This window comes from Vicugna pacos, chromosome 11 (assembly GCF_048564905.1).
Source record: "Vicugna pacos chromosome 11, VicPac4, whole genome shotgun sequence".
In the NCBI taxonomy this organism is placed as follows: domain Eukaryota; kingdom Metazoa; phylum Chordata; class Mammalia; order Artiodactyla; family Camelidae; genus Vicugna; species Vicugna pacos.
Genome location: NC_132997.1, coordinates 63,811,942 through 63,834,809, shown reverse-complemented (window position 1 = coordinate 63,834,809; position 22,868 = coordinate 63,811,942). Strand labels below are relative to the sequence as shown.

The following is a 22,868-nucleotide window of genomic DNA, read 5'->3' as shown; positions in this document are numbered from 1 at the left end:
GTTATTTTTCCCTACCTATTTTGTCAGTTACTAGGAGTAGTTTTGCATTATTTTTCTATTGCTACAATAACAAATTCTTATAAATTTAGTGGCTTAAATTTGTATACATTTATTATCTCACAGATCTGTTAGAAGTCAAAGGCAAATCTTAGCAAACTAAAATCAAAGGGTTGGCAGGATTCGGTTCCTTTTAGGAGACTCTAGGAATAAATTCACTTCCAAGCTCATTCAGATTATTGGCTAAATTTATTATTTTTGCCTTTGTAGGGCTGAGGGATCTGACTTCCAGATGGTTCTTAGCTGGGGTTCCTTCTCAGTTCTAATGTGTTTGCATTCCTGGCTTATGGCTCCATTCGTCTTTAAAGTCAGCAAAGACAGGTTGAGTCTTTCTCACTCATTGATTCTCTTTAATCTCCCTTTCTGCTTCATATTTCCCCCTTTTTCTTCAGACTCCCTCTGACTTCAGCCAGAGAAATCTCTCCTTTGAAGAGCTCATGTGACTAGATTGGGCCTACCAGGAAAATCCAGGATAATCTCCTGATTAACTTTCATAACCTTAATCACATCTGCAAAGTTCTTTTTCCAAGGATTAGGATATGGGCATCTTTGAGGGGCTAATGTTCTATCTGCCACAGGTTTTAAAATATCCCTTTATGATAATAGATTTTTCTATTTCTCCTTTAATTCTTTCAATACCCACTTAATTATTGCTGAGGCCATGTTATTAAGTGCAATTGAATTCATAATTGCTATAACTGTCTGGCAAATTGAATCTTTATCATTATGAAAGTTCCATTTATTATCTACTAATGTTTTTGGCCATCAACTCCATTTTGTCTGATAATAGCATAGCTACAACAGCTTCTGCAAACTAAGTACTTGATATATCTACTTCCATCTTGTTACATATAAACTTCTGAATCCTTATATTTAATAGTGGTTAATGTCAACTGCCTACATTTGACTTTAATTTTTTAATCTAGTTTGGGAAAATCTGCCTTTCAGTTTAAGCATTTTTCCCTTCACTTTTCATGTAATTTTTGAACAGAATATTTAAATCTACTCTTACTAAATTGATTATATTTTGTCCTACTTTTTCTATGTTCTTTTTCATTTGTTCCCTTTCCTTATTTTGATTAATATGTTTGTTATTTATTAGTTATTTCATGCTCTAGGCAGCAAGAGCATTAGAATACATTTATCAGTTATCTCATGGTTTATAACTAGTATTATTGTAAGTATATATCTTTATATGTGAGATATATATATCCTCAAAAGAAAGCATTATTCATATTTTATGCATCCTATTCATTTAGATTTAGTCACTGTTCTCAAATTTTTATTTTTGATTTTTCCTTTAAGTTGATATATTTATTTATTTATTTATTTTGTTTATTAATTTGTTCATTTGCTTGTTTATTTATTTATATTTCCCTACCTCATCTAGTTATCTTCAAGAGAATAACTGGTCTCAATTATCTGGCATCCTTCAATCAGAAGAAGATTTATGTTTTGTATGACTGGAAATGATAGAGATTATGTGAATCTAAACCTCCTCAAATAGCCACATAGTACCACCTCTGTATACAGGGTGAGAAGATTCCTAAGATAATGCTATTGAAATATACTGATGAAGGTTAAGTAGGAACAAAGAGGAAAGAAGTATAATTCCTTTATATTTGTATATGTTATCTTTTAATTGCACAGAATAATTTATGCTTAAATTAATATCCAAAGCTAGGATGTAATTAATGTTCAACATTATTTATTAAAAGTGAGGTTCATACTTCTAAGGTATTTATTGCCAAAAAAAAAGCAAGCCAAATATTTATTGTAATTGTTTAAGCAAATTATTTAAGAAACCACAAAAGATCAAATAATCAAAAGGTTTTAAGGACAGAATATAGGAGTTAATCATTAAAATAAGTATAGTAAAATAAATAAAGTAAGAGAATACATTTTATGTATTATTATTTTTAACTGCATATACTTCTATTATTGATATTTGAGCCTAAGTATATAATCTAGCTGAATAAAATGAAACTATAAAATAATAAAGCATAACTAATCCAAACAACTTATGGACTAGTGAAATATGAAGAGGTAAATTTCCTAGAAAACATAAGCAACATCTGAATTAAGTCCTTTCCTTTTTGAACCTGAATCAAAGAAATAACTAAATAGATTACAATTAGTCCCAATTTGAGTAAAAGAATAGAAAATATTACTCCAATAATACCTACCTGACATGACAAAAAACATCCTACATAATACAGTGATACTGTGTACTGCTTGTAATCTATTTGGAATTATGAAACATATTGAAGTAAGCACATTTTCAAAGTAAAGTAAAGAAAATGCAAAGCTATTTAAACTGCAGATTATAGGCTTAAAATAACTCAAAACTTGAATTCTTTCTCTCTCCCTCCCTCTCTCCTTTCCTCCCTTTTCCTTCATTTCTCCTTTCCTCCCTCCCACCCTCCCTCCCTCTTTTCCTTTCCTCTTCCTTCCTCTATTTATTTCTGACTGTAAAACATTTATCTGCAAGAAAACATTCTTCCAGAAAGTATCAATAAATTATCTCCAATAAATCACATCATGTCACAGCAGCAAAGTACATTTAGGGTGACATTCAAAGTGATTAAAAAAAGAACAAATTAATATTGACTAAAAAAAAACTGTGCCGTCTGTGAAGACAGCATTAAAGACAAGGACAAATATAACCTCTATATTATGGTGAGATTAATTCTTTACAAGCTCAAGAAAGCATTACATCTGCCTTGTCTTGCCCTTGTTTACTTTTATTATGGCAAAAGGAACTTTTTGAAATGGGATGCATGTGTTATCAAAGACATCACTGCCAGAAAATATTTATCTTCTGAAAATTGCTTAAGAATGATCAAGAACAATTAGACTGTACAATTTGTCTTCAAACCAACCAGGCTAATTACTTAATGATGTAATTGTCCAAAATTAATTGAGAGTCTCCAATTACCCAGAGAAAGAAAAATACTTGCAATGTCTTATGCCTTACTTGCAAACAAGGAATTTTAAACCTTAGTGGCCAATTCATGTGCTGCTCTAGGTCTTGGTTTTCTCATAGTGAAGGAGAAGAGTGACTAACAAGGGCTTTGATTTTAGAAACTTTTTTTAATAAATCTGTGATAATGACTTTATACCTGTCTTTTAAATTTTAATGTAGTATACAATATTTTGCACCAATAATCCCTTAAACTTTGAATGTTTTTTTGAAAAACATTTACGTCATTCTAGTTGTAACTGCATTAACTGAATGTCATACTAAAAGAAGAAATAGCATGGATAATATCTTGCAATCTTGCACAGATTAAAATCTATTTTATAGGCAGCATTGTAGTTGCAGTATATATATGTATGTATGCATATGTTTGTGTGTATCTATATTTAACATATACATGGTTAAGGTAAAATCAAACATGTTTCTACAAATTGTGTCACTCTAACTGACATTTATCCAGATGCTGTAGGAGTTTAGAGTTTCAAGAAACTGAAGATCAATGAATCTATATATTTGGGGGTGACTAAAGAAATGAGAAATGGAAATGGATCATGAGCTAAACTCTAAAAAATAAATAAAAACTTGGAGACTTGCAGTGTAGGCAGGATTTCATTCTAAGTCAACTGAGCAGTGTGAGCAAAGCTGAAGAAATGGATATATTTTTAAGATATGAGGAAGTTAATCTGAACAGAGTGAGGCGTTATCAAAGGGAAACTGATTTTAAGAATATATTGACAGACTTAAACATAAGACAAGATACAATAAACCTCCTAGAGGAAAACATAGGCAAAACATTATCTGACATACATTTCAAAAATTTTCTCCTAGAAGAAATAAAAGCAAGAATAAACAAATGGGACCTAATGAAACTTACAAGCTTCTGCACAGCAAAGGAAACCAGAAGTAAAACAAGAAGAAAACCTACGGAAGGGGAGAAAATTTTTGCAAGTGAAACCGACAAAGGCTTGATCTCCAGAATATGTAAGCAGCTCATACGATTCAATAAGAAAAAAATAAACAACCCAATCCAAAAATGGGCAGAAGACCTAAACAAGCGATTCTCCAAGGAAGACATACAAATGATCAAAAAGCACATGAAAAAATGCTCAATATCACTAATTATCAGAGAAATGCAAATCAAAACTACAATGAGGTATCACCTCACACCAGTCAGAATGGCCGTCATTCAAAAATCCACAAATGACAAATGCTGGAGAGGCTGTGGAGAAAGGGGAACCCTCCTACACTGCTGGTGGGAATGCAGTTTGGTGCAGCCACTGTGGAAAACAGTGTGGAGATTCCTCAAAAGACTAGGAACAGACTTACCGTATGACCCAGGAATCCCACTCCTGGGCTTGTATCCAGAAGGAACCCTACTTCAGGATGACACCTGCACCCCAATGTTCATAGCAGCACTATTTACAATAGCCAAAACATGGAAACAGCCTAAATGTCCATCAACAGGTGACTGGATAAAGAAGAGGTGGTATATTTATACAATGGAATACTATTCAGTCATAAAAACCGACAACATAATGCCATTTGCAGCAACATGGATGCTCCTGGAGAATGTCATTCTAAGTGAAGTAAGCCAGAAAGAGAAAGAAAAATACCGTATGAGATCGCTCATATGTGGAATCTAAAAAACAAAACAAACAAACAAACAAAAACAAAGCGTCAATACAGGACAGAAATAGACTCACAGACAGAGAATACAGACTTGTGGTTACCAGTGGGGTGGAGGGTGGGAAGGGATAGACTGGGATTTCAAAATTGTAGAATAGATAAACAAGATTACACTGAATAGCACAGGGAAATATACACAAAATGTTATGATAACTCACAGAGAAAAAAAATGTGACAATGAGTGTGTATATGTCCATGAATGACTGAAAAATTGTACTAAACACTGGAATTTGACACAACATTGTAAAATGATTATAAATCAATAAAAAATGTTAAAATAAAATAAAATAAAAAGAATATATTGACAAAGGAATATCTCCTGATGAGCCTCAATAAGCATGTATGTATGTAGATTCAGGCATTAAATTGTTCAAGATGATTTAAAAAATACCAGTAGTTTGGTCATTATACATACATAGATTGTTTTTCCTATAGCAAAGTGAATTCATGAAATCATACCAGAAGTCATCCAGACCTTATTTCTTCTAAAGCACTATTTTAAAAAAAATGTCTTCTTGATATTTCTGAACAGTTAAGACTACTATTGTAGAGGTATATAGTTGATCACATATATCAATAAAAAGGAAATAGAAATGCACAAAAACTGACCTCGTTCACTGTGGCATAGTAGCTTTCATGCTTGAATGTGGGTGAGTTATCATTCCTGTCCCTTACCACGATTCGAACTTCATGGTAGATAACAGTGCCTACTTTTTTGTTGATGCACTGGACTTGCACCACGATGGAGTGTATGTTCATTGGCGGCTGCAATGCAGAAATTGCATCTTTTGAAAAAAACAATTGAAACTGAAGTGTCTCATATCTGTCAAAGTACTTGGTTAATACAATTTTCTATGCTCGTTCATTTTTAAATCATAGTAATCTATAAAAATTGATCTATTTGCACTATTTTAAGGACAAGAGAAGGCAATCATGATTATTCTGTTGTTCAATTTTCAAACTACAGGGTCTCAGATAGCATTATGTTCTTAATTAGAGGACTGATGATGAATACAATCACAAAATTAATGCCGAAATTTGATGGGATGCCATGAATTTTGTCCTTCCAAGTTAAAGAAGCAATGATATAAACCTTTAATTTATATATATAAAAATGCATTAATGATAATATCCATGGAGTAAAGAGATTATATAACATTTGTGTTCACCTATATTTTTGCTAAAATATTAAATTTTCATATCTGATAAAATTAAAATACAGATAACCAAGAGAATCTATTTACAACCCAATTAAACTTACTAACTGTATATAGTTAAATGATTATTTGCTGATCTTTTCTTCTCTCCAAATATATACCTGTTATACACACACAAACACATACACATAGTGAATATTATCTCATGTTTGTAAATAAAGATTTACTGTAACATTTTCACATATATTATGATGAAATTATACAGTGCAATTTAACAGGATTTCATAAGTTTATAGCATAGCTGGTCTAAGTAAAAATTTATGAGATGTTTTATGTTGTCAATTTTTGTCATTATAAACAATACTTCAGTAAACATTCTACACATACATGTGTGCTAACTTGCCTAATTTCTTGTGATAAATTCTCAGGGGGGGAGTGTCATCAAAGGGGCATTTATTATTCAGGTGCTGTGGCCAAGGGCTTGCAGATGTGGGATGCGCACTTACATCTCTGACGCTAGAGTCAAAGTGCTTCATGCTACAAAATATTTCTTTATGATTTTTAAAATATTTTTTATTTATAAAATTTTCTCTACATATAATTTTGGTATAATGATCTCTTCTGACCATTACATCTAAATTACCAAGCCTCCAGCCAGCTCTCTCCTTTTAACTTTTCCTCCCTTTATTTATTGTTTGTACTGCATTTCCCATGAAACTCGAGGCATACTATACATTTTATATAATTGTTTGAGTTTGTCTCCCTTCGCTAAATGGGAAGCTTCACAAACTCTTGGGTGTTATTTTGGTCATGACCATCTCTCTACCCAGGAACTAGCACCATGTCTAGGACAGATGATTATTACCTGAGTTGTACTGCTTGGCTTCTAGTTCCATAACCTATTAACTGTATGATCTAGATGCAAAATTTCTGTCCTTAGTTTATTCATCTCTAAAAATGGAGGTAATGATAAACAGCAATGTGACTGAATGTCATAAGTTTTATATAAGCTTTTATGAGGCATATGTTAATGCATAATAAATGTAAACTATTTTTTACTTACAAAAAGCTAAAATTCCAAAAAAGCAAACAAACAAACAAACAAACAAAAACCCCATGAATCTTTAAAATACAAACTGGCAATCTTGGATTATAAAATAAATTATTAAATATTTGGAGTAAAACTAATTTAAAGACATAGCATCACTTACTGGAAACTAGGATAGGTTCATGAAAAATGTCACATTTCTAAACGAGAAGAATGCTGTAGAAACTATACCTAACCTGAAGAAAACATAGTTTAATCTTTAGATATTTTTATAGCCAATAAAGAGAAAGGTAGTTTAACTTTATTGTACCTGACTGAATAAATGTACCTGGAAAGAATAAACTGAAGCATCATTATCGCATCGTCTCTAGTGAAGTGCTGTATAGCTCTGTGTTCCAAAATCTACACCATTTCACTCTTAATCACTGTCATACATAAAAGTACTAAAGTAATGTGGGTAAAATCTGTGAATGTTACACTGCTCAGGAGGATGTATAATACATTTGATGACAAAAGACAAGGTTTTAAATCATTCTAATAAGTCAGAATACTTCAAAAATCTATACTTTCAAAATAATAACTTAAAATCACTTATATTAGAAAAAACTTCATCAAATATGATAACAAATGGCTACAAACATTACTGTGAAAATATAATTGTGAAATTTTGATGAGTAAAAGATGAGTTTATGTGCTAACACTAAATGGGTGGCTGAAATAATAACACAAGCTACTTCATATTCATTAATAATATCAGGTGCAGAGATAGATGGATTGTAATAGGCACCATTTTATGGGCAAATAAGATGTGAAGTCTAATCACGCTGAGAACGTGTGATGAAATTGGAGATGTTCAAGCTAAAAATCACAAGATTTATCAGACATCTGAATGGTTGTTATAAAAAGATCAATTAGTTTACCCTTTGTAGTTTCAGATAGGAGAAATAAGAATGATGAATGAAAAGTATTACAAAGAATCTTTCAGTGTAAGTAGAGATTTTCTGTTAATCCATGGTGGGACAGAATAGAATGGACTATCCTATAAAATCAAGCCCCATCCCTGAAACTCTGCAAATTTGGGGCTAAAAGATCATTTAAAAAGACTAGGTCTTAGAAGTTTTCTGGAAAGAATTTGAATTAGATGCCCTCCATCTTTACCACCAGTTTTAAAGTTTTTGCTTTAATAGATTTTTTAAGGGAAAGTCCTGCATATTTCAATTATAAAGTAAAAAATGGAATAAATACCTGTACTATTAGCTCTTGGCACACCTTCTGGAAGACAATCAGGTGACAATTTATGTTCTTCTAAAGTTATTTATCTTATAAATATTGCAAAAGAGACCTATAAAACCACTGTATCTCAACTTCTAATTCTATACTGAGTGCTAGCACTGGGACATAAAGGTTACAGCCTCCGCAAGTAGAGGATCAAATGTACTGTGCACTGAGTCCCCACTTAGTCCTGCTAAGTGCCCATAAATTAGATATAACCAGGTCACCTGGAACTCTTGTCACTGTCAGCTTTAGTTCCCTATCCAACTGTTAGTACCAAGGGTAGAATTTAGCTTACAATAAATTCCAACCATAATGAATCATGATGAAAGCAAGAATTCCCTGTGGCTAATATATAACACACATTGTAATCTCACATTACAACAGATTCTATTCTGCTATATAAGAAGGTCATAAATATACCAAGTACAGTTCCATCAAGTCTGTTAGTGAGAGTTTAGGGATTCCAAAATGCTTAGGAATGTGTTAGGGAAATTTTGGTTTACCTTTAATAACCAGTAGCAAAAATAAGTCATGACAATTCTATTTTCTGTAATTCTCTTAAATTGCTTCATTCATAAAACAAAACAGAAAAAAAAAAACTATACATAAATTGTCTAGGGGTAATTATTTAGGACAACTACCATTCATATATCCCAAGACATGTGAACTATTTTCCAAAATAAAAACAAATGTTTAGCATAGTACTCTGAATGCATATTTGTATGCTGGTGTATATGTTTGAACACATTTTAACATACATAGATAAGTTTCAGGAATGATATGTACCAACAGTTGATGGAAGTTATCTTTGAAAAATAGGTTAACAGTAAAAAGTAAGGGAATAAGTTTTTCCAATAAATATGTATGAATTTTGTAATTTGAAAAAAAGACAAAAGTAAAAAATTTTGTTATAAGTTTTTCAATCACCGAAGATGCAACATGCAAAGTGAAGTTTTTATATAGAATTTATTGATGTGAACAGTGTTGATCATATCATACATCCAAAGTCTAAGGGGAACTGAGTCTTTTCTAGAAACCACATTATTTGGATTGCTTAGTAATTTAGTGGGAAAATAAATTTTTAGCAAACCTGAGTAAGAATTGATATTATTTTTCATAAAGCAAAGGCAAAGTTTATTCATTCCTTACAGGAATGAAAGGTGTTTTTATCATGATTTTTCTTCCTATACACATTCACTATTTCAAAAATAAAATGTAAGACAGTTAAAAAAAAAAGCCTCAATTTACTGTAGAAATGCTTTCTAAATAATGAAAGAAAGTTAACTGAAATGACTCGCCAGAGTAATATGTCCTCATAAATTAAACTTTCACAGTAAATGGTATATTTACAGAAGTTGCCTAAAGAAGAAATAATTAATTTTAAAATATGAATAGAAATATATAATACTTAGAAAGTTGTAGATTTTTCACAATCAGTTATTAAGGACATTAAGTTTATTTAATTGTACTTACTATATGCAAAGTTCAGTGTGGGTTGGGATTAATATGACATAGTCCTTGTGTATTAAACAAGTCCTGTAAAATTGATATGAGAGGAATATAAATAGCTATAATGCAAGTCAGAAAAGAGTTTTGAAGATTTTCAAGTTTAGAGTAGGATTTACATACCAGTATTACTAATGGGAACATTTTATGTAGAAAGTAGAAATTTCAGACATGTCTTGGCAGTAGACAACATTCAACTGATGACAATGGATAAAGTAATTTCAAAGCATAGATTCAAAAGAGGATCAGGGAAGGCAAGATAAGAAAAACTTAGATTATGCTGAGGGAACAGCACTCAGTTCAGTTTTCCTAGATTGGAGTCTCTATGTTTCTAAATAAAAGGAAAAGAGACAGATAAGCTGCAGCTTGAATCTAGGAAACCTCAAGAGCCAGATGCAAAGAAACTAGTTCGCAAGTAAAAATCATCTACTGACAAGGTCAGAATTGTACTTTGGAACACTGAAGCTAAAGCAGGTAGAATCATGAAATACAGTAAAGAGAACTACTAGGAGATTGTTCCAAAGTCAAATGAGCTCTAAGGGGCTTGTACTGGAGTTAGTCTGATGGATACAAATGCAAGATATACTGTGGATGTGATATAAAAGTATAAAACTTAGTAGTTAAATGGATATTGGCCTGGGTTAGAGTCAAAGCTCTCTGTCCATCTACCAATTTAGGGTCTAAAAGAAGAGAAGTTAAGATGTTGGGATTGTCATGAACACAGTTTCTCAGTATTCAAAGCTTTTAAAAGTTTGCCTAGAGTTTTGAGATAAGTATAACAGGATTGTGCCAGAATTGTATTTTTTCTATTACAATTTTAATTATTGATATTATCACCATTATTGCATGGCCAATAGTGATTAGAGAATATTGGTCAAGTGAGACAATAGATTTTAAATTAAATTAATAGACTTTAAAACTAAGAAAGAACAAGACAGGGAAGAGTATTATATGATGATAAAGAGGTCAACCCAATAAGAAAATATAATATTAGTAAACATGTATACATCTAACAGAGCAGCACCTAAATATACAAAGCAAACGTTGATAGGCATAAAGCGATAAATTGACAGCAAAACAAAAATAGTAGAGGACTTTAATACCCCACTTATATCAATGGATAGATCATGCAGACAGAAAACCAATAAGAAAACATTAGCCTTAAATGGCACATGGACTAAACAGATATCAATAGAACATTCCATCCAAAAGGAGCAGAGTTACACACTCTTTTCAAGTCTGCATGAAACATTGCCCATAACAGATCATATGCTAGCCATAAAACAAGTCACCACAAATTTGAGATGACTGAAATCATATCAAGTATATTTCCCACCTCAATGGTATGAAACTCGAAATCAATTATAGGAAGAAAATTACATAAAACACAAACATACAGAGACTAAACAACATGCTACTAAAAAACAAACAAACAAAAACAATGGGTCAACAAAGAAATCAAAGAGAAAATTTTAAAAAAATACCTTGAAGAGGGGAGGGTATAGCTCAGTGGTAGAGTGCGTGCTCAGCATGCATTAGGAACTGGGTTCAATCCCCAGTATTTCCATTAAAATATAATTTTATATATATATATATATGTATATGTGTGTGTGTATATATATATACATACATATATATATACACACACACACCCGATTTTTAAAAAATACCTTGAGAGGAATGAAAATAGAAATGCAAATTTCCAAAATCTATGGGACACAATAAAAAGAGTTCTAAGAGGGATATTTATACTGACACAGGTTTTCCTAAATAAACAAGAAAAATATCAAATAAATAACCTAGTTATACACCTAAAAGAATTAGGAAAAAAAGAAAACTCAAAGTTAGTAGACGAAAGAAAATAATAAAGACCAGAGTGGAAATAAATAAAAGGGAAACTAAAGAGCAACAGGAAGATTAATGAAACTAACAGCTGCTTTTTTTTTTTGAAAGGATAAAGAAAACTGATCTTTAGCCAGACCCATAAGGAAAAAAAAAATGAGAGAGCCCAAATAAATAAAATTAGAAATAAAAGAGGAAAAGTTAAAATCAATATCACAGAAATACAATCATAAGAGAATACTACAGACAAATATATGCCCCAAATCAGACAACCTAAAAGAAATAAATTCTTAGAAACATACAATATTTCAAGACTGAATAAGAAACAGAAAATCTGAACAGACAAATTACTAGTAATGAAATTAAATGAGTAATAAAAAAAACCTCCCCAAAATAAAAGTGTAGGACCAGAAGTCTCCACAAGAGAATTCTACCAAATATTTAAAAAGTTAATATCTATCCTTCTCAAACTATTCCAAAAAATAGAAAAGGAGGGAATGCTTCAAAATTTATTCTAATGAGGCCAGCTTTACCCTGATATCAAAACCAGACAGACTCTATAAAAAAAAAAAAGAAAATTACAGGTCAATATTCCTGATGAACACAGATCAAAAATTTTCAGCAAAAACATTCAAACTGAATTCAACAATACATTAGGAGGATCAATGGGATCCCACACCATGATCAAGTGGGATTCATTTCAGGGATGCAACAATGGTTCAATATCTGCTAATCATTCAACATCATACACCACATTCCTGATGTCCTCATTTCACATCTGCCCCCACTGCCCAGTTAGCTAAATTATGGACCTCCCCAGGTGTACAAGGACTGCCCATCCTGGTGAGAGTGTCTTATACTGTCCACCTCACACAAAGCTCTTAAAGACTCTGTATTTCAGATGTGAAATAGATTAGGGACCATCCACTCCATATCATCTTTAAAGTGGGTCATAAATCCCGAACAGTGTAGTGAGATGATTCAGGTACACTAAGCTGAGAGTCTGACATTCGGATTTTATAAACCAGAAATTAGAGAGCAGGCATGTTTAGATGTACTCCTTGAGTTTTCCTAAGATTCTAAACAATTACTGGTTATACTCCCCCACTCCTATCCCCCACCCACATACACACTTTTCTTTGCACTTAAGACAGAATGCAAATAAGTGAGAATAAATTTACATTAGAGAACTACTTAAATCTACTCGTTTTGTTTTTGTTTTTTCAAGTTTTTCAGAAAGGACACATTCAACTTTGGTTATTTATCTGTTCTTAATAACAAAATACTTAGGTCATGCCATCTGAGAACAACTGGACTGAGGCATTGCCAGGAAAGTTGTGCTCACTGTCTTTTAATTTTTTTTTTAAGCTCTGTAAGCACAATGGCACTCATCCCTCAACCAACGCTTACTGCTTGCAAGAACACGCTCCTGTTAGTGGTTCAACTAAACTTCTTGTCCTCAAGCAAAGTCTAGCTGTACTCTCCAACTCTGCCATGAATCAGGCTGTGCTCATCCTCCTTTGCCAAGGTTACCACCCCTTTATTCTGAGCACTCTACCCTCTCCTTATTCAGAAGTCTGACAAGCTTCCAGGATGTTGGAAGAGAGATACAATGGTTCTCTCAGACACAGATGGTCCCTCTTTCTTTCTTATTCTTTCAAGGAGTTAAAAAAAAAAAAGGTTTTGTTGATAAACCCAGACAATAAATTTAAATTATATAACAGTAACTTGATATATCAACAAACACGTGCAAGATGTAAATTATAATAAAGTTGTAAGAGGGGCAAAGAAAAAAAAAAATACTAACATCTCTGTCCAGAACTCTGCCCGTGCTGTTCAGGAAAAGCATCTGTTTAACAGGGTCCAACAACACCCAGTAATCCACGTTGTCCTTTAAAGAGAGCTCTATGGTCGGGTCTGGTCCTCCGGCAGTCCCCTTGATCAGCATGTTATCCACCAGAATCGTACCTGCAAACCAAAGAAAGTCACTTAAAAATATATTCTACTTGTACACATTCTTTAACAAAGATCATATGCTCAAACTCCAGCTGGCTTGCAAATCCATTTCAAAGCAGAAAATATTCAACTTTGTATGTGGCGTGATACAGAGAAGGTCCTGTTTCAAAAGGCAAAAATACTTTCATTATGCTATTTATAAATGATATTTCTGGGAGATGAGGGAGAGGAGGAGATTCAAACACTTGGTAAGTTTCACCATCTGTTTCTTGTTTGCCTTTAACAACATGAATCCATTCCCCTCTCTGTCTATCACTTCTCACAGTAGTTATCACTGAATTTTACCCTGAACAAAAGGAAACGCCTATAATAACAGAAACTGACACTTCAATTCACTCAGTAAGACTTCTGATATGAAAAGAGATACCCTGAAAATAAGAGAAAGGAAGAAAAAGGAAGAGAGAAAGAAGTAGCAGAGACTCCCATGGTGAGAATTGCTTCTTTCTCTTTTATCGTAGAGCCAATCCATAAAACATAAATCTTAATGTGAAAGACAAGACTAGTGCACAGATATACAATAGAAGCCATTCTTCTTTAAGACATGTCTGGGGTACTCGACTAGAACACACACTATTTTAATGCAACATTTCAATGCTTGCTTTCTTATTTTTTCAGTGGGCTGATATGTAGAAACTTGTTGAATAAGAGTTGAAAAAATAGTATACCTCTAATCTTACTCTGTTAAAGATTCTATGCATTTTATAAGTTGAACGCAAACATCACTGATGCAATTCAAATCCCATTTTTCCCCCATACTGTAACGATCCTTGCTTTGACAAACAATAATGCACTATAGCTTAGGGCAATCATTTTTAGCTGATCCATTTTATTAAACTTATGGCATAAAGAGGAGATGTAGCAATGCAAATAAAAATGTACTCTCCTAAGGATATTAGAATAAATAGCATATGTCTAGAGAACTCATTGCCTTGGGATAGCATTTAGAATATATAATCTATAAATATGAACCTAACTTGAAAAATAATAATATAAAGTGTATCCGTTGCATTTTCTTAAGAAACAAAATTGACCTAAATGCTACATCATTGCATAGTTAAAGTAAGGGCGGAAGGGGGAGTCTCTTTAAAAGACTTTTCTTAACAAGTTAATAATAATCATCATCATTATCATCGCCTATAATATTTCTTCATCATGTTATTACTAATAGTTTTATCTCACTAGGGATGTTAAAAGGAACCATTCTTCTTTTGTAACAATGTATCTAAATAAATGTTTAAGTATACACACTCACACACATACTTTTCTAAATGGCAGATTACTTCTACTTTTTCACTTACTACTGCACATATATGTAAACATATGAGTGAAACTGATCCATTTTTTTTTACTGAACTGGCAAATATATAACTTACAGATAATACATCCAAAAGTACAAATTAGACAACGATAGCATTTTCTGATCTACAAATATATTCAAGGCCTGTGTGCACACTCATTTACAAAAACTTCACACAAGTAATTTCTGAAACATTATTTGGTCTGTGTTTCAATATGTAACTAAGAAATTAAATGGGATTTCATTTTCTGATTAGGAAAAAATAAAGAAATGTATAAAAAGTAGGTCAACTAACTTTAACGTTTATGCCTTGACTCAGTAATGCCTAACGGCAGCAACAGCAGGTCTTTCTAAGTATACACCACACAGGTACACACAGGGAAGGGAGCAATGAGCTCTCCTTACAATGCAAATGGACTATAATCAGAGAGAGATGTAATAGTTATTTTAACCAATATTAAGGCAATGAAACTAAAATACCGTATCTGAACTTATGTTTTATTTAATTATTTTTTTAATTCTCACAAAAAAGATCCAAATTTTTTTTTGCTCTCTCCTCACCCGTGTTCTTCAATGTCTGAAAATCAGCAGTGTTTCTAGCACTTATATTCTGAAAAACAGTTTTGCTTTTCTTTCACCAGATTACTCCATTCACATTGTCAAAAATTTCTCAAGATTTTCATATGCCATGCTAATTTAGACCAAAAGTTTGGAGAAGAGAACACAGCGAAGGGAGACACGATCCAAGGCATAATTCTTAAAAAAATGAATGTAGATGTTCACTCTGGATTACCTGGACAACCCTGCCCTCTACCTTCTCCCCACAGGACAGGTGCCACCCCACTTGAGGCTAGCTTTGAGCAGGGGTCTCTTCCCTCTCTGTCCATCTCAGCAGCAGGACCGTATCTTCCCACAAGTCCAGGAGTTTGCAGATCTGAGCAGCTGGTGTTCTGAGAGAATGCTGGTAAGCATCTGCCCAGCAGAACATCTGGGTATATTGGGAGAGTGTGTTCCCTTTGCCTCCTCTCTTGTTGTACAAGATTCCCCTGTATCTGGTAAAAGCTTTTGTTTAACTCTTGCATGTGATGTTTAAATCCGTTCCCATCCTTGACTTCATTTTAAGGCTAAAGACACAGCTATATTAAAAAATACAATAATAGGATACACGATGCAACACTAGTAAGAAAGCTGGGTGGCTCTATTATTATCAGGAAGTATACCCGAACAAGCCATATTAATAAAGGTGAAGAGATACAGTCCATGAATATAAAGAGGTCAAATTATCAGCAAGTGTTAACCCTGAAGAGTCTTGCAGAATTGGTGGTACCCAAGATGGGATTCCTCTCCCATGAAAATATTTTCTTGCTTCACAATAAAAAATGGTTGCAATTGGGAAAAAGGAACTAAACTTAGTGTGATATTCATATCATAGGAGTGAAGAAAGCTGTCCCTGGAATTGACAGACTTAGAATCCAGTCCTGGATCCACCATTTACTAGCCACGTGAATGTGGATGGATTACTTAACTCCATTCACCTTCAATTTCCCTCTTCTACAAAATAAAAAATCAGTACAACAATAGAAGAGTTTTTTTTATTATAACACCATATGTATGCACCTGAAAAAAAAAACTTGTGTTCTTGTACCCAAAGCACTAACAAAAATGAAAATGATCATAATCACAATAAAAAATATTAGCACACTTAAATATTTAATGATATTTTCTCTAAGCATCATAGTCAGCCAATCTTTGACAGTCTTAAATATTGGGATTAATGCTTGTTCCTTCAGGCAGTAGGTATTCAGAGTCAATTACTTCTAAATACAGACTTTTTTTCATCAGGATTGGAAACCTAATCCAGCATTCAGCTTTCTTCATTAATCTCTTGTTTTAACTCAGAAAAATAACTTCACAGCTCCTTTATCTGTACCCACAGCTTCTCTGGTTAACATACGGTCAATCATAACCACTAATGTAGACTCTGCTTGATTAAATAAAGGTGCCGCAGTAGATTTTCAGCGTTTTTCCTTAAGATCCTCTTACACAGCTATTTATTTTTCACTATGCAAAAAACTTGCACAGGCTATTTTATAATATAAATATACTGTAATATAACTTACAAAATCAGTAACATTGCCTCATCCTAACTTCATTCCCCTTCTTACCAATGTGTATAAGATAATTTGCATCAAACAAGAGCCTGTTGGGTTGTTCTGATGATTAAATGAGATAATGCATGTCAAGTACTGACGGTATCCCCTGGTACAGAATAAGGACTTGCAATTTGTGAATTATGGTTATTGTTGTTAATGTGATTAACATCATTTTAGAACAGAAAGCATTTGAAGCTAAAGCAAAATGACTTATTTTATGTTCCAGAAGTTTTTACAAACCAAATCTACCGTTCATGTCACAAAGCTGGGGTAGGTGTGGCAAGTAGTCTGAAGAATTAATATGGACTCAAAGGAGTTGAATCCAAAATATTGAGTCTAGGAAGTTAGACGGTAGGGAGAGAATGCTTGCTGTAAATAAAATCGTAAAGATAACCCCTGTCTCCAGTGGCAAGCCACCCAGGAATGGATAGGCCAGCCATCCAGGCCTGCTATCACAAGGCAGTGACCCACTCTTTACACTTTCTAACTTCAGACAATTTTGATTTTTCTCATAGAAACTAAAGTTAGATTTGATAACAAGGAAAGGATCTTATTCAACAAATTCATGCTAGTAGCAGTCTTTAGACTGAACACTTTATACTCATCCTAGCACATGTTTGGTTCTGTTAGGAACTAAACACACCACACACATACACGTGCACGCGTGTTATACGAACTAGGTGTAGATAGATAGAGATAGATAGATAGATAAGAAAGAGAGAGAGAAAGAGAGAGAGAGACAAAGAGAGGAAGGAAGGGAGGAAGGAAGGAAGGGAGGAGGGAAGGAAAGAAGGAAGGAAGGATGGAAGGATGGAAGGAAGGAAGGAAGGAAGGAAGGAAGAATCATAATAGATATTTAATGTTCCTGAAAATTTTATTTGCTTCTTTAAATAGGCAACTAAAACACAAGTGAGTTACTCTCTAAAAATGTTGTGGAGGTGGCAATGGGGAGAGGGGTCCATTGCCTTTCTAATTAACCTAATTCATTGAAGCTGAAAGAGTAAGTTCTCCAGGGAGAGAGAGTAATTGACTGTTTGGGTTCATTCCAAACATTAAAATAAGAAAATCACTCTGTGCACAGAACCCACTACTTGTTGCTGTAAAACAATTAATTATGCAAAGGTGTATAATCAGTACGAATTGCATAAAATCTCTTGCAACAATCTTTCCCCAATTTAAGTCAAATGGAAAAATGTTTAGCTATATGATATCACTAGAAGCAGCCACTGCCTCTTCTTGCATGTTACTCCCTGGAAATGAAAACATAAACAAAGCTACCAAATGTACAGTATTTAATTAAAACAAAATTCTTAAAGAGTGAAATTGTAGCTAATAAGTATTTTTTCAGTGAGGTTAAATAGTAAGCATGGCCATTATACAGCTGTTTATTGAGTAAAATCTGGATTCCAAGATTATGAGGTTTAACATAACTCTTCTCACGCTCAAATCCTCTTCTTTGTCAGAACTTTCCTGGACATTCCTGGAAGTATTTTTTCCACTTTGATTTTTCACATTTCTTGCTTTCTAATTATATTATAAACTATATATTTTCAGCTAAGCATCTGTTCATATCATATCTAGGTAACTACTTGGTAAAATCTTACAGAGAAGGAAACATGTGTGTCAAGCAACTTCACAAAGAAAATACCAATCTTTACTGGAATGTGTTTGAATGTTAGGGGTATATTAGCCACATGCAATATTTGCTAAAGATGGAAAATTATAACAATCGAGTCAACAGTGATTAAAGTTCGCAAAAATTAAAAGCACACTGCTTTGCAAAACTAAGTTAGTCTTTACAATTTATATTTTATTTACCTCAAAAGAACAAACCATTACATAATGGGCAGCTTTGTCCAAGTGTACTTCATTCATGTTAAGTAATATCTTTTATTTACTTATATTTTACTTAATGATGTATGATAGGTGATATGCCAAGTATTACACAGACATACAAGTATAAAACTTTAAGAAAAAAGGTTTTTTTTCCCTTCTGTTCTGAGCTTTTCTCTTAGAAATTGATTTAATTACCTTGACATTAAGACAATTGCTAGTATTTGTATTCTGGTGTAAATAAAGTATTAAAAATGTATATATATTATGCATTTCATATAGAAGACATGTTTATTTTGTTTTTGTGTCATTTATTAACTAAAAATAGGATCACAGATTTTAGAACTAGAAGAGAACCTACAATCTCATATATGTATCATATATATATATATATATATATATATACACATCATACATACACACACACACACACACACAGAAGATGAAGCCAATCCTCTGGTATCACCAAATTTCCCTATCCCAAGCACTGAAATAACCTGATCAAGGTAGTGTAACTAATAAACACATATCTGAGACCAAAACCCAAGTTTACTTCTTCACAGTTTAGATCTCCTTTCTTTACATCTTGCTATCACCTTGGAATTTATACAAACTTTTAAATTTAAATATAAAATTATAAAAACCTCATTAATTTTGTTTGGAGTTCATGGAAAACTCACACAAAAATCCTGCTGATGTATAAATTTATTATTTGGAATTTCATGCCCTATAATTTTTCAGCAAAATTTAAAGGGTTAAAATGGAAACAACTCTAAAGTAAGATATAAGAGAATAGCACGATGTAATTAGCAACAACCTGACCCTAGAAATAATTTTCCCAAATTATAGCTATAAGTATAGATATAGATATAGTTTCTGACCTCATAGTTAACGTTTCATTAAAGAGAATAGATCATTGACATTAAGGATAGCACAATAAAACTTCAGGTCAGACTCGGGGAATCAGTTTAAGAAGTGAACATACTAACCTAGAGTCCCTTGGGACAACCAGGGTACCTCCTTTCCACCGTGGCAGAGAGAAAAATTCTGAACAAAGAAGCTGGAGCCTGAGCATTGAGAAGCTGAAATGGCCCCGTGGCAGGCAGACTCTTAAGCTGCCCTGCCCCAAAGATGTCTGTCTCTTGGTTTTATGTGATTCCCTTCCCCTGAGTGTGGGTGGGACCTGTGACTTGCTTCCAACCAGAAGAATATGGCAAAGGTAACGCGAAGTTATATTTACACGTACATTATGTGGTTACATTACGTGAGATTCTAGCAACTATCTTGAGGAGTTTCTTTCTCTCTCTTTCCCTTGTTGGCTTTGGCAAAGCCATTAGACATGTTGGGAGGACCTCGTGGCAAGGAACTAATGGCAGCATTTAGGAACGAGGGTATCAGGTGGCAGGCAACCAGACACAGAAGACTTCAGTCCTACAACCACAAGGAAGGGGATTTCACCAAGCCTAAGTGGTCTTGGAAGCAGATGCTTCCCTAGTCAAGTCTTAGCTAAGACTGTAGCTCTGACAACACCTTGATTACAATCTTGTGAGACCATAAGTAGAGGATCTGGCTATGATGTGCATGGACTCCTGGCCCAAAGAAACTGTGAAGTGGTAAATGTGAGTTGTTGTAAAACACTGTTTATTTCAATATTGTTATGCAGCAATAAAAAGCTAATGCAGCCCTAAAGCCAAAAGATCTATGTTGTAAAAAAGCAAGAACTTCTTGTATAGGTTACTAAGAGCCTCCGTGTTTTTAAATTCAGTAGTCAAGTCTCTTACTTCAACTTACTTAACTCACCAGCAACATTTCACATGGTTAATTGCTCTCCTCTCTGTACCTCTTTTCACTTAACTTTCAGAACACTGTACTCTTCTGACTTACTTCTACATCCTTGCTTGCTCCCTCCTTCCCTCCCCTGCTCATTCATCCCTGTTGCCATGTCTTTATTCTTTGTATATCTTCTTCTTTTTTTTCTTTGATTGTCTTATTCAGTCCCATTTACACTCTTGACTCATGACTTCCAGATTTAAATCTCCAGTCCAGATCTCCTTTCCCTCTTTCTGGACCAAAAACACACATCCTAACTGCATCCTCCACATTTCCACTCATACATCCAATAAGCAAACCAAACTGAGATCTGATCAAAATGAGCCCTGGATCTTCCCACATACTTCTATGCTTGTTCCTCATGTTGTCTTTCTCACATTAGATACAGGAAACTCCATCTTAACAATTTTTCCAGGAAGAATTTTTTTAGTTATTGTAGACTCACCATTTCTCATGTCCCACATCCAAGTTTTGAGAAAATACTATTTCATACGGAATATATCCAGAGCTGACCTCTTTTCTTCACTACCTTTATTGTTATCAACTTGGTCTGTGCCAACATTATCTCTTGGCTAGAGTATTGCAATAAAGTCCTAAATGATCTTCGTGTTTCAGACCTTGCTCTGCCTCAGCCCATTTTCAACACAACAGCCAGAAGGTTACCCTTCTAAAAATAAGCCAGCTCAAAACTCTCTAGTGGTTCCCAATTTCTTTGAAAACAAAAGTCAAATCCTTACATAATTCTAAATATCTGGCTTGATTTTGTCCTTTTAGCCACTAGCCTACAAACTATTTCTCCAACACACTGTGAACTCAGTACCCTTGCCTTGTTGTCTTCTACCTAGAATCTCCTTTCCCAGAAAGACAGAAGATCTGCTCCTTTGCCACCTTCTGCTTTGTACTCCAATATCACTTTCTCAATGAAGCCTTTTCTAACCACTCTATTTAATGACCTCTTGGACCATATACAACATATCACTTATATTTTCTCATTTCCTCCAGCAAGTTTCCCCCACCCCAGATTAACTTCTGCATTATCCATTAGTAACTCTAATTCTCTTAACAAATTTATATTAAACTTACAGACATACTGAAATCTGTGGCTGAAAATACATATTTTTTGACTAGCTATCAGAAAACTTAGGTTTAGAAACATATCTCATCACTGATGGATGACTGTTTTATTACAACATGCATTTTTTAGCCCCATGTAGTTCTATATTTTAGCTTCATGTTTATTTTCTCCTTGTAGCTCCACCTTCATTTATGCTATTATATAATATTTTAAAAAATAAAAGTATCCAGAAGAACAACTGTGATATAAATACATGAATACAATTAGGCAAATGCATTGCTTCCTCTTGTTTTTTTTTTTGCTGCTCTTGGGGCTGTGGCCCCAGATATGTTCTCAGCCTTTTCAAAAAGCAAAGCTATAATAAGTATAAAGCAATTAAAAGAGCTTCTCAAATACTGTTATGTGTCAATATCACTTAATTTTTTTCACCTGCTCTAAGAATTATTATTAGGGTAACAATATGTATCTTGTATATGTCCACAGGTCTCTGTTAGAAATGCCTTCCCCTATGAGCTCTATTTGCACCAAGAAACAGTAAAACTTATCATCTCTCTCCGTGACTCAACATTTTTATTTCTAGGTTCAGACTAAAGAGAAATTATTGCTCATGTATATCAGAAGGCATGTGTATGTGTGTACATGTATGTGTGTGGGGGGTGTGTGAGTACAAAACAAAAAGAGAGCCAGCTATGGAGGAAAAAAATCTTATCTCTGAAGTTTGGGAAAAACGAATGTGCATGTACACACTCACACATTTACATGCACAGCCAGTTTCTTCTGTTTGGAATGCAGAATTTAACACTAGGATAAATTTAACAATGAGTGATGTTTCTCTCTCATATCTCTTTGGTTGTTAAGAAGCAGCCATTTTTACAGTTTGATCCAATATTCATGAACGCATCTGGGCGTCTACCACAGGATTAGCCATCAGAGAACTCGGTCTTAAAATTGTGAATTTTTGTCCCAGAAACAAAGATCTGTTCCTTTTCATGTGGTCGCAATTTAAATGTAGAAGTCAGGTTTCCTCCTTTTGGAGAAACTTATTTTAAAGGAAAGGGAACAAAAGCTGATATGCATGGGAGGGTGTGATAGTATAGATATGATAGTACTAAG

General features: G+C 33.6%; 1 protein-coding gene across 1 annotated transcript in view; it reads right to left on the bottom strand.

Annotated features, from left to right (window-relative positions):
• LOC102539006 (protocadherin-15) overlaps positions 1-22,868 on the bottom strand; it is a 379,801-nt gene that overhangs the window by 341,316 nt on the left and 15,617 nt on the right. The window contains exons 2-3 of the mRNA XM_072971518.1: positions 13,359-13,519; positions 5,333-5,488 (exon numbers count right to left, since the gene is read on the bottom strand). Of these exons, the coding sequence (XP_072827619.1) occupies positions 5,333-5,488; positions 13,359-13,499 (297 nt within the window). The 5' untranslated portion in view covers positions 13,500-13,519. The remainder of the gene's footprint in view (positions 1-5,332; positions 5,489-13,358; positions 13,520-22,868) is intronic.